Source organism: Pseudophryne corroboree, chromosome 1, assembly GCF_028390025.1.
Source record: "Pseudophryne corroboree isolate aPseCor3 chromosome 1, aPseCor3.hap2, whole genome shotgun sequence".
In the NCBI taxonomy this organism is placed as follows: Eukaryota; Metazoa; Chordata; class Amphibia; order Anura; family Myobatrachidae; genus Pseudophryne; species Pseudophryne corroboree.
This window is the reverse complement of record NC_086444.1, coordinates 957692755-957705926: the sequence shown is the minus strand read 5'-3', so window position 1 is coordinate 957705926 and position 13172 is coordinate 957692755. Positions and strand designations below refer to the sequence as shown.

The 13172-nt window shown below is 48.9% G+C and overlaps 1 protein-coding gene across 4 annotated transcripts in view; it reads right to left on the bottom strand.

Moving 5' to 3' along the window:
* The window catches only part of NAF1 (nuclear assembly factor 1 ribonucleoprotein), a 453380-nt gene that overhangs the window by 142101 nt on the left and 298107 nt on the right, over positions 1 to 13172 (bottom strand). For all 4 annotated transcript variants that reach the window (XM_063920445.1, XM_063920444.1, XM_063920447.1 and 1 more), the window contains one exon: positions 4607 to 4767. In XM_063920445.1, the coding sequence (XP_063776515.1) occupies positions 4607 to 4767 (161 nt within the window). The remainder of the gene's footprint in view (positions 1 to 4606; positions 4768 to 13172) is intronic.

The following is a 13172-nucleotide window of genomic DNA, read 5'->3' as shown; positions in this document are numbered from 1 at the left end:
TAAAGACCCGAGGTGCCGTGGATAATCCAAACGGCAGCGTCTGAAACTGATGCTGACAGTTTTGTACCACAAACCTGAGGTACCCTTGATGAGAAGGGTAAATGGGGACATGGAGGTAGGCATCTTTGATGTCCAGAGACACCATATAGTCCCCCTCTTCCAGGTTTGCGATCACTGCCCTGAGTGACTCCATCTTGAATTTGAACCTCTGTATGTAAGTGTTCAAAGACTTCAGATTTAAAATTGGTCTCACCGAGCCGTCCGGCTTCGGTACCACAAACAGCGTGGAATAATACCCCTTCCCTTGTTGCAGGAGGGGTACCTTGACTATCACCTGCTGGGAATACAGCTTGTGAACTGCCTCCAATACTGCCTCCCTGTCGGAGGGAGACGTTGGTAAAGCAGACTTCAGGAACCGGCGAGGGGGAGACGTCTCGAACTCCAATTTGTACCCCTGAGATACTACTTGCAGGATCCAGGGGTCCACTTGCGAGTGAGCCCACTGCGCGCTGAAATTCTTGAGACGGGCCCCCACCGTGCCTGAGTCCGCTTGTAAGGCCCCAGCGTCATGCTGAGGACTTGGCAGAAGCGGGGGAGGGCTTTTGTTCCTGGGAAGTGGCTGTCTGTTGCAGTCTTTTTCCCCTTCCTCTGCCCCGGGGCAGAAAAGAGGAACCTTTTGCCCGTTTGCCCTTATGGGGACGAAAGGACTGAGCCGGATAAGACGGCGTCTTTTTATGTTGAGAGGTTACCTGGGGTAAAAATGTGGATTTCCCAGCAGTTGCCGTGGCCACCAGGTCCGATAGACCGACCCCAAATAACTCCTCCCCTTTATAAGGCAATATTTCCATATGCCGTTTAGAGTCCGCATCACCTGACCACTGTCGCGTCCATAATCCTCTTCTGGCAGAAATGGACAGCGCACTCACTCTTGAAGCCAGAGTGGAAATATCCCTCTGTGCATCTCGCATATATAGAAATGCATCTTTTAAATGCTCTATAGTCAACAATATACTGTCCCTATCCAGGGTATCAATATTTTCAGTCAGGGAATCCGACCAAGCCACCCCAGCGCTGCACATCTAGGCTGAGGCGATTGCTGGTCGCAGTATAACACCAGTATGTGTATATACACTTTTTAGGATATTCTCCAGTTTTCTGTCACCTGGTTCCTTGAGGGCGGCCGTATCAGGAGACGGTAACGCCACTTGTTTTGATAAGCGTGTGAGCGCTTTATCCACTCTAGGGGGTGTTTCCCAACGCGCCCTAACCTCTGGCGGGAAAGGGTATAATGCCAATAACTTTTTAGAAATTATCAGTTTTTTATCGGGGGAAACCCACGCTTCATCACACACCTCATTTAATTCGTCTGATTCAGGAAAAACTACAGGTAGTTTTTTCACACCCCACATAATACCCTTTTTAGTGGTACTTGCAGTATCAGAAATGTTTAACACCTCTCTCATTGCCGTGATCATGTAACGTGTGGCCCTACTGGAAGTCACGTTTGTCTCCTCACCGTCGACACTGGAGTCAGTATCCGTGTCGACGTCAGTATCCACCATCTGAGGTAACGGCCTTTTTAGAGACCCTGATGGTTTTTGAGACGCCTGGACAGGGACCAGCTGATTAGTCGGCTGTCTCATGTCATCAACCGTCTTTTGTAAGGAGCTGACACTGTCACGTAAATCCTTCCATAAAGCCATCCACTCAGGTGTCGACTCCTTAGGGGGTGACATCTCTATTATAGGCAATTGCCCCGCCTCCACATCATTTTCCTCCTCATACATGTCGACACAAACGTACCGACACACAGCACACGCACAGGGAATGCTCTGATAGAGGACAGGACCCCACTAGCCCTTTGGGGAGACAGAGGGAGAGTATGCCAGCACACACCAGAGCACTATATATAGATATAGGGACAACCTTATATAAGTGTTTCTCCCTTATAGCTGCTGTATTGTTAATAACCCGCCAATTAGTGCCCCCCTCTCTTTTTTACCCTGTTTCTGTAGTGCAGGACTGCAGGGGAGAGTCAGGGAGACGTCCTTCCAGCAGAGCTGTGAGGGAAAATGGCGCCTGTGTGCTGAGGAGATAGGCTCCGCCCCCTTCTCGGCGGCCTTTCTCCCGCTTTTTGTGAAAATCTGGCAGGGGTTAAAATCCATCCATATAGCCCAGGAGCTATATGTGATGTATTTTTAGCCAGCCAAGGTGTTTCTATTGCTGCTCAGGGCGACCCCCCCTAGCGCCCTGCACCCTCAGTGACCGGAGTGTGAAGTGTGCTGAGAAGCAATGGCGCACAGCTGCAGTGCTGTGCGCTACCTTGTGGAAGACAGGATGTCTTCTGCCGCCGATTTGCCGGACTCTTCTTGCTTCTGGCTCTGTAAGGGGGCCGGCGGCGCGGCTCTGGGACCGAGCTCCAAGGCTGGGCCTGTGAGCGGTCCCTCTGGAGCTAATGGTGTCCAGTAGCCAAGAAGCCCAATCCACTCTGCACGCAGGTGAGTTCGCTTCTTCTCCCCTTAGTCCCTCGATGCAGTGAGCCTGTTGCCAGCAGGTCTCACTGAAAATAAAAAACCTAAACTAAAACTTTCACTAAGAAGCTCAGGAGAGCCCCTAGTGTGCACCCTTCTCGTTCGGGCACAAAAATCTAACTGAGGCTTGGAGGAGGGTCATAGGGGGAGGAGCCAGTGCACACCAGGTAGTACTAAAGCTTTCTATTTGTGCCCAGTCTCCTGCGGAGCCGCTATTCCCCATGGTCCTTACGGAGTTCCCAGCATCCACTAGGACGTCAGAGAAAACATCATTGGTCCACCTACAGCAGTGCAACGTGAATCAGAATTACTGAAAATACCCCAGAAGAAAAAAGACATAGTTATCTTATATTAAAGTACCAGCAATGACATGTCACCTCATATTTTAGGTTTATGGGACTTAAGCCAAGACCTAAGACAAGAACATATTTCATCGGAACAGGAGTTAGGAGTGATGCAACAAAATAAATGTTAAGACTGTAGTTATGCAAGTTGGCAAGTGACAAAGGCATCATTGCTAAATTTCCGTACACACTGGGCAACTTCAGCCCTGTACACAACTAGCGCTATATCATTCAGTGGAATAGAGCATACACACTGAACGATAACGTTCAGTGATGTCATCATCCGCACTCCCCGAATATGCAGCTCAGCGATATAATTAAGCTGCATGTTCGATAAGATAATCTTTGAACAAGAACGACCCACGGTTGCGCGCATCGTTCAGGCATACACACTAGACCAGGGGTGGCCACTATGTCAGAGACAAAGAGCCAGAAAAGATCTGTAGCCAAGTGAAAGAGGCATTATCAAGCGCGCACCAAAGGCGCACGTGCAAAAATGGGGGCATGGCCTAGTTGTTACAAAGCCGCCCCCCATTTTTGTGCGCACACCTTTCGGTACGACGTTTGTAGGAGCATGACCTTGTTTCACAACCCCGTTTTTAGTCATGTTGTACAGTGCCACATACACATAATGCCCCAGTACAGTGCCACATATAAATAATGCCCCAGTCAGTGGTACAAGTAGATAAAAATCTGTCAGTGGTACTGTGTGTGTGCGCCAAAAAATGGGTGCCCCCACAGTGCCAGATACACATATGCTCCCACAGTGCCAGATACACATATGCCGCCCTCCCAGCGCTGCTCACCGCGCTGCTACCCTGCTCGGTCTGCTGTGTGTGAGGGAATGCCCCTTAGTCTCCGGCGGCAGTGTGCATCTTGAATCAGGCGCCGGTCAGTGAGCTAATCAAAGCTTGCGGTCCGGCAGCCAATCAGGAGCCTTAGCTGCCGGTCCGAGAGCTCCGATTGGCTCACGGGCCGGCACCCAAAGAAACACTGAGCGGTGTGCCCGGCTGTCAGGCAGCGGGAGGCGTGAGCAGGAAGCCGACCGAGCCGCGGGTTGGCCACCACTGGACTAGACGATATGAACAATAGATAACATAAAAAGATAGTTATCGTTCATATCGTCTAGTGTATCGCTCAGTGTGTGCGGGGCTTTACAATTGCTGACAATTTTCAGAAATATTGCCCACCACAACCTTTAACATCCAGTGCTGAGAATTTTCTCTCCAATGACTAACGGTACTCAACATCACAGGTGCATAATTATGGTGCGCTGTGACTGCCTGCTACAGTGAAACCCAAGGTGGCTCTAGCGACTGTAACCGCATTTGACAACTCTGTGCTGGGGTCATTATCAATATGTAGCAAATACCCCCGGTGTTTAAGAAGACTATCAGTTTATAAGTGTGAATAATTATTAAAAATACCATTTACTCTAGCTGCTAGATAGTGTACAGCATTATTTTAGCAGGATGTCTCATAGCCCACTTGATTTATGAAGCCCAAGTCCCTTCATGCACTCTGTCCGATAAAAGCAGAAGAACAAATAACAGCTTTATTTGGGTCCTAAAGTAAAATGAGGAGCTTATGGTCTCAGAAAGTAAAGCAATAACTCATGGCTACATATACATTTCTTAAAAACATCTAACCACTGATTTCGAAAGGAGAATCTTTTCAGATGGAAACAACCCAAACCGGGTGCACGTGACACTGTATAGTCAGACAACCTACCTTTTTAAAACAGCAGGTAAGATATACTGTGTGAAGTCTTCAACGGATGGAGCAAAATACATGGTATCTTTTACCTTGATTCCACTAGATTCAACATGGTCCTCTGAATTAAAGCGAACCACATAAAAAGGACGTGGAACAGGTCCAAATATCTCGAATATCTGTAGGGTACAAATAAAAAATAAAATGGTCAACGTCACAATATCTAGGTAACTTCCCTCGTTACTTGGAGTGAATATTTCAGACTTTAGGTACACTCTTAAAATAGTTTTTTATTCACTGGAATGGGATTCTTACGAAAAAAAAGTAAAAAATAAAACTAAAAGAATGCCAGAAGTGTATTCCTTTAGGAAACACTAGGCTACAGACACACAAAAAATAAGATTTTACTTACCGGTAAATCTATTTCTCGTAGTCCGTAGAGGATGCTGGGGACTCCGTAAGGACCATGGGGATAGACGGGCTCCCCAGTAGACATGTGCACTTTAAGAAAGAATTTAGTTCCTGGTGTGCACTGGCTCCTCCCTCTATGCCCCTCCTCCAGACCTCAGTTAGAGAAACTGTGCCCAGAGGAGATGGACAGTACGAGGAAAGGATTTTGTTAATCCAAGGGCAAGATTCATACCAGCCACACCAATCACACCGTATAACTTGTGATAACTACCCAGTTAATAGTATGAAAACAACATATCATCAGTTCAAGACCGATGCAACTATAACATAACCCTTATTGAAGCAATAACTATATACAAGTATTGCAGAAGAAGTCCGCACTTGGGACGGGCGCCCAGCATCCTCTACGGACTACGAGAAACAGATTTACCGGAAAGTAAAATCTTATTTTCTCTAACGTCCTAGAGGATGCTGGGGACTCCGTAAGGACCATGGGTTATTATATTAAAGCTCCCAAACGGGCGGGAGAGTGCGGATGACTCTGCAGCACCGATTGAGCAAACATGAGGTCCTCCTCAGCCAGGGTATCAAACTTGTAGAATTTTGCAAAAGTGTTTGAATCCGACCAAGTAGCAGCTCGACACAGCTGTAGTGCCGAGACCCCCCCGGGCAGCCGCCCAAGAAGAGCCCACCTTCCTAGTGGAATGGGCCTTGACCGATTTTGGTAACGGCAAACCAGCCGTAGAATGCGCTTGCTGAATCGTGTTACAAATCCAGCGAGCAATAGTTTGCTTTGAAGCAGGGGCACCAATCTTGTTGGATGCATACAGGACAAACAGCGCTTCAGTTTTCCTGACTCTAGCCGTTCTGGCTACGTAAATTTTCAAAGCCCTGACCACATCAAGTAACTCGGAATCCTCCAAGTCACGTGTAGCCACAGGCACCACAATAGGTTGGTTCATATGAAAAGAAGAAACCACTTTTGGCAGAAATTGCGAACGGGTCCGCAATTCTGCTCTATCCATATGGAAAACCAAATAGGGGCTTTTATGTGACAAAGCCGCTAATTCAGACACTCGCCTAGCCGAAGCCAAGGCTAATAACATGACCACCTTCCACGTGAGATATTTCAACTCCACCGTTTTAAGTGGTTCAAACCAGTGTGACTTTAGGAAACTTAACACCACGTTAAGATCCCAAGGTGTCACCGGAGGCACAAAAAGGAGGCTGAATATGCAGCACTCCCTTTACAAAAAGTCTGAACTTCTGGGAGAGAAGCCAATTCTTTTTGAAAGAAAATGGATAGGGCCGAAATCTGGACCTTAATGGAACCTAATTTAAGGCCCAAATTCATTCCAGTTTGTAGGAAGTGAAGGAAACGACCCAGATGGAATTCTTCCGTAGGAGCATTTTTGGTCTCACACCAAGAAACATATTTTCGCCGTATACGGTGATAATGTTTTGCTGTTACTTACTTCCTAGCCTTTATCAGCGTAGGGATAACCTCAACCGGAATGCCTTTTTCTGCTAGGAGCCGGCGCTCAACCGCCATGCCGTCAAACGCAGCCACAGTAAGTCTTGGAACAGACAGGGTCCCTGTTGCAACAGGTCCTGTCTTAGAGGAAGAGGCCACGGATCTTCTGTGATCAGTTCCTGCAGATCTGGATACCAGGTCCGTCTTGGCCAATCTGGAACAATGAGGATTGTTCTCATTCCTTTTCTTCTTTCGATCCTCAACACCTTTGGTATGAGAGGAAGAGGAGGAAACACATAGACCGACCGGAACACCCACGGTGTCACTAGGGCGTCTACCGCTACTGCCTGAGGGTCTCTTGACCTGGTGCAATACCTCTGTAGCTTTTTGTTGAGGCGGGACGCCATCATGTCCATCTGTGGCAGTTCCCACCGACTCACAATCTGTGCGAAGACTTCTGGATGAAGTCCCCACTCTCCCGGGTGTAGGTCGTGTCTGCTGAGGAAGTCTGCTTCCCAGTTGTCCACTCCTGGAATGAACACAGCTGACAGTGTGCTTACACGATTCTCCGCCCAGCGAAGAATTCTGGTGGCTTCCGTCAATGCCACTCTACTCCTTGTGCCGCCTTGGCGGTTTACATGAGCCACTGCGGTGATGTTGTCTGACTGGATCAGAACTGGTCGGTCGCGAAGTAAGGTCTCCGCTTGACGTAGGGCGTTGTATATGGCCCTTAGCTCCAGGATGTTGATGTGAAGACAAGTCTCTTGACTTGACCAAAGACCCTGGAAATTTCTTCCCTGTGTGACTGCTCCCCAACCTCGGAGGCTTGCGTCCGTGGTCACCAGGATCCAGTCCTGAATGCCGAATCTGCGGTCCTCGAGAAGGTGAGCACTCTGCAGCCACCACAGTATTGACACCCTGGCCCTGGGGGACAGGGTGATCAACCGATGCATCTGAAGATGTGACCCGGACCACTTGTCCAGTAGGTCCCATTGGAAAGTCCTCGCATGGAACCTGCCGAAGGGAATGGCCTCGTATGACGCCACCATCTTTCCCAGGACTCAAGTGCAATGATGCACTGACACCTGTTTTGGTTTCAATAGGTTCTGGACCAGACTCATGAGTTCCTGGGCCTTCCCTATTGGGAGATAAACCCTCTTCTGGTCCGTGTCCAGAATCATGCCCAAGAAGGGCAGACGAGTCGTAGGAACCAACTGCGACTTTGGAATATTGAGAATCCAGCCATGTTGCTGTAACACTTTCAGTGAAAGAGATACACTGTTCAGCAACTGCTCTCCTGATCTCGCTTTTATGAGGAGATCGTCCAAGTACGGGATAATTGTGACACCTTGCTTCCGCAGGAGCACCATCATTTCCGTCATTACCTTGGTGAAAATCCTCGGGCCGTTGAGAGACCAAACGGCAACGTCTGAAATTGGTAATGACAATCCTGTACCGCAAATCTTAGGTACGCCTGATGAGGTGGATAAATGGGGACATGAAGGTACGCATCCTTTGTGTCCAGTGACACCATAAAATCCCCCCCTTCCAGGCTTGCGATGACCGCTCTTAGCGATTCCATCTTGAACCTTTTCAAGTATAGGTTCAGAGATTTTAAATTCAATATGGGTCTGACCGAACCGTCCGGTTTCGGGACTACAAACATGGTCGAATAATAACCCCTTCCCTGTTGAAGGAGGGGAACCTTGACCACCACCTGCTGAAGATACAATTTTTGTATTGCGTTTAACACTAATTCCCTCTCTTGGGGGGAAGATGGTAGGGCCGATTTGAAATACCGGCAAGGAGGCACCTCTTCGAATTCCAGCTTGTAACCCTGAGACACAATTTCTATTGCCCAAGGATCCACCTGGGAGTGAACCCACATGTGGCTGAAATTCCGAAGACGTGCCCCCATAGGGCCCGGCTCCGCCAGTGGAGCCCCAGCGTCATGCGGTGGATTTTGTAGAGGCCGGTGAGGACTTCTGTTCCTGGGAACTAGCTGCGTTGTGCAGCTTCTTTCCTCTGCCCCTACCTCTGGCAAGAAAGGACGCACCTCGGACTTTGTTTCTTTGTGAACGAAAGGACTGCATTTGATAATGCGGTGCTCTCTTAGGCTGTGAGGGAACATAAGGCAAAAAATGTTACTTTCCAGCTGTAGCTGTGGAGACCAGGTCCGAGAGACCTTCCCCGAACAATTCCTCACCCCTGTAAGGTAAAACCTCCATATGCCTTTTTGAGTCGGCATCACCTGTCCATTGCAGAGTCCACAGGACACTTCTGGCAGAAATCGACATAGCGTTTATTCTAGAACCCAGTAGACTAATGTCTCTTTGAGCATCTCACATATATAGGACAGCGTCTTTTATATGACCCAGGGTCAATAATACAGTTTCCTTATCTAGGATATCGAATTCCTCAGATAAGGTATCCGTCCATGCTGCTACAGCACTACACACCCAGGCAGACGCAATTGCCGGTCTTAGTAAGGTACCCGAATGTGTATAAATGAACTTCAGGGTAACCTCCTGTTTGCGATCAGCAGCATCTTTGAGGGTAGCCGTATCCTGGGACGGCAGGGCTACCTTTTTGGATAAGCGTGTTAAAGCTTTGTCCACCCTAGGGGAGGATTCCAATCGTAACCTATCCGTTGGCGGGAAAGGATACGCCATACGAATCCGTTTGGAAATCTGAGGTTTCCCAAGCTTTTTCACATAACTCATTCAGTTCGTGTGAGGGGGGGAAAAGTTACCTCAGGCTTCTTTCCCTTACACATATGTACCCTCGTGTCAGGGACAGGGGTTTCCTCTGTGATGTGCAAAACATCCTTTATTGCTATAATCATATATCGAAGGGATTTAGCCAATTTTGGCTGTAACTTTGCATCATCGTAATCGAAGCTGGAGTCAGAATCCATGTCGGTATCTGTGTCAACAATTTGGGATAGTGGGCGCTTATGAGACCCTGACGGTCCCTGTGACATAGGGTCAGGCATGGGTTGAGACCCTGACTGCCCCAATGCATCAGCCTTGTCAAATCTTTTATGCAAGGAATTAAACATTGTCATTTAAAACCTTCCACATATCCATCCAATCAGGTGTCGGCGCCGTCGGCGGAGACACCACATTAATTTTCTCCCTCTCCTCTTCCACATAGCCTTCCTCATCAGACATGTCGACACAAGCGTACCGACACACCACACACACAGGGAATGTCCTTTCTGAAGACAGTTCCCCCACCAGGCCCTTTGGAGAGACAGAGAGAGAGTATGCCAGCACACACCCCAGCGCTATAATATCCCAGGAATAACACAGTAACTTAATGTTAACCAGGTAGCTGCTGTATGTTATAGTTTTTGCGCATAATTATGTGCCCCCCCTCTCTTTTCAACCCTCTTCTACCGTGTATCAGCAGGGGAGAGCCCGGGAAGCTTCCTCTCAGCGGTGCTGTGGAGAAAAAATGGCGCTGGTGAGTGCTGAGGGAGAAGCCCCGCTCCATCGGCGGCAGGCTTCTGTCCCGCTTAAACAGTAATTTTGGCGGGGGCTCATACATATACACAGTGCCCAGCTGTATATATGTGTTCTTTTTGCCAATATGAGGTCTCAAATGCTGCCCAGGGTGCCCCCCCCCCCCTGCGCCCTGCACCCTTACAGTGACCGGAGTATGTGAGGTGTGGAGCAATGGCGCACAGCTGCAGTGCTGTGCGTTACCTCTAGTGAAGATCATGAAGTCTTCTGCCGCCTGTGAAGTCTTCTTTTCTTCTCATACTCACCCGGATTCTATCTTCCGGCTCTGCGAGGGGGACGGCGGCGCGGCTCTGGGACGGACGGCGAGGGTGAGATCCTGCGTACCAATCCCTCTGGAGCTAATGGTGTCCAGTAGCCTAAGAAGCAGGACCTAGCTTCAGAGAGTAGGGCTGCTTCTCTCCCCTCAGTCCCTCGAAGCAGGGAGTCTGTTGCCAGCAGAGCTCCCTGAAAATAAAAAACCTAACAAAATACTTTCTATCAGTAAGCTCAGGAGAGCTCACTGAAAAGCACCCAGCTCGTCTGGGCACAGTATCAAACTGAGGTCTGGAGGAGGGGCATAGAGGGAGGAGCCAGTGCACACCAGGAACTAAATTCTTTCTTAAAGTGCCCATGTCTCCTGCGGAGCCCGTCTATCCCCATGGTCCTTACGGAGTCCCCAGCATCCGCATACTCTAGGACGTTAGAGAAAAGCAGTATTGCCTCAAGGTGCGTAGCTTAAAGGCCAATCCATGAGTACAGACCGCCACAGTTTGGATTCTACAGCCATAAGCAATGAGGACTGCAGTACGAGAAACGTTAAATATCACTCAATGCTGGATCACAAGCCTAATAACAACCTGTGGTTTCTGTCAGAGTGCCAAGAACTTACCGAGCTGATCAATAAATCACAGCTTTCAAAGTAAGTGCAAAATTTCATATTCAGTGACGGCACTGGTATGACCACATCAAGCAACACAATAAATTGAAACAAATGGTCGAATAGGCGCTGTGTAAAAATAACCAATGGCAGTCATAGTAATGTGTTCTGGCAGCTTTTCCTTCTGTAGCTTCCACACACAAAGATTATTAATTCCAAAACATTATGAGGTATATCTGGTCTAAGAGGTTTATCTCAAATGAGAAAAAAAAGTTGCCATTAAGTGAAAAATATTCCTGGATATGAAGGGGTTAATGACAATAATCAAGTTATTTTATTGGGTGTAAATGCAAATAATATGATTACCAGAGCACAGGTTTGAAGTCAGCCATCTGGCACTGTATAAGGAGCATGGAGAACATACATCAACAGCTGATATGACCTCGTCAGCTGAAGAGTACCTTTTGTTATATGGCTGATAAGGAAGGCAGGGATATTTTTATATCTTTATTTTGAGCTCATTTTATTATGGTAAACAACTGGCATCTCTATTAAAATAAAGGAAACAAAACATAAAAGGAGAAAGAAACCATCAATAGTGGCAAAATGAAAGTGATTGTTAAATAAACAAACAAAAAAAATGCAAACACAGCCTAAATTAAAAATGTGAAAAAAAACGAGGGGCGTGGCCTGGCAGGCAAGACAGACAGACGTGCCTGAGAGAAGCTCCAGGTCCCTGATTAATTAGAGCCTTCTCCACAATTCTTTTTAGCCCTTTCTCTGCTTTTATTGCCCCCTGCACATTGCCCCTGTCCCCCCCTGCACTTGGTGTATTAGGTACCGGAGCCGGAGGGGGCCTCCTGCCTCCTTGTGGGTTGGGGCCTGCGCGCCTTACAAAAGCGGGGGGCCAAATTTCTACTGAGACCCTACCGGGGCGGACCCAGCCGTGGACGCTCTGTGGTGGCTCCCTTTGGCCTGCCCAACTCGCGGTCTTGCAGCATACCCTGCTCCACTCCTCTCGTCGCTGCCCTCCGTGTGCGCCTGGCGGAGCTCGGAGACTGAACAGCAGGCTCCAGAGCCGGAGTCCGTGCTGCGGCCTATTTCCGTCTGCCGAGCCAGGGACCACAGTGACTGCGGCGGCCGCCGCCTACCTCCGGAGGCCCGCAATCGGGCCGGTCATCTCCGCGGCTGGCCGGGAAGAGCTCCCCCCTGCTTTACAAGTCCTGCGCCGCCTGCCTCCTTACCTCTGGCACCCGGAAAGCCCTGAATTCGGTACCTGTGTGGAGCTGGGCCCTTGCTGCATCAGCTTATCCAGACGCCGGCGGCCATCTTGGATCCGGAGACAAGGGACCCTCAGCCTCCTTCAACTGTTAGAGGAAACGGTGGGGTGCCCTAGCTACTGGCTGGTCCGTGGCTGGGACCCACCGCCTGCTGGGCCCTACCTCATGTCTCCTGGAGGGTCTCAATGTGGGGAAGAGCTCTGTGCCAGTATTAACACGTCTCCCTATACCAGACAGTTTCAACCTTTTACAACTTGCGGCACACTGAACAAGATTTAAATACTGCCAAGGCACATTCAAATATAATGGTGATGCATGGTGCAGTTGCGTGTTCTAGGATGTCATGTTGAAGCTTCTCCATAGGTAATGCCTGAGCCACATCTGAGAGAGCCAGAAGAGCCCAACACTGCCCGGGCCCAAAAAGAACTGGCTCTGCAACCACTAAACCCACCAGTATTTATCGTTCCAGGGCCTCAGTAGCAGCAAAACACTGACCGGCCTGGCTGTGCTTCTATGGCGGCACACCTGGTGACTGCTCAGGGCACACTAGTGTGCCACGGCACAATGGTTGAAAAACACTTCCCTATACTGACTCTGCCTGTGTCTCACTCATAAGTATATCACATAGGGGGGGGCCTGTTCACTCTGAGTCATAGCGACAGATATCAGGGGGGACCCACTGGGACTGTACCCTCAAATACTGGGAGATTCTCTGTCATATCTCCATTGCTTTGGATTTCTTGCATCATCTATGACAGGCATGTCCAAACTGCGGCCCTCCAGCTGTTGAGAAACTACACATCCCAGCATGCCCTGACACAGCCCTAGCATTCTCTGACATCAAAACTGTGTCAGGGCATGCTGGGATATGTAGTTTCACAACAGCTGGAGGGCCGCAGTTTGGACATGCCTGATCTATGATAACTAACGTTGGAGCTCCATCTACTGGTAGCTTTTATTGTTTGATTTAATTTGCCTGACGGAACCTACTTTCCTTACAATGTGATCCATTGGAACATTCCCTGAGTCTTGGGAC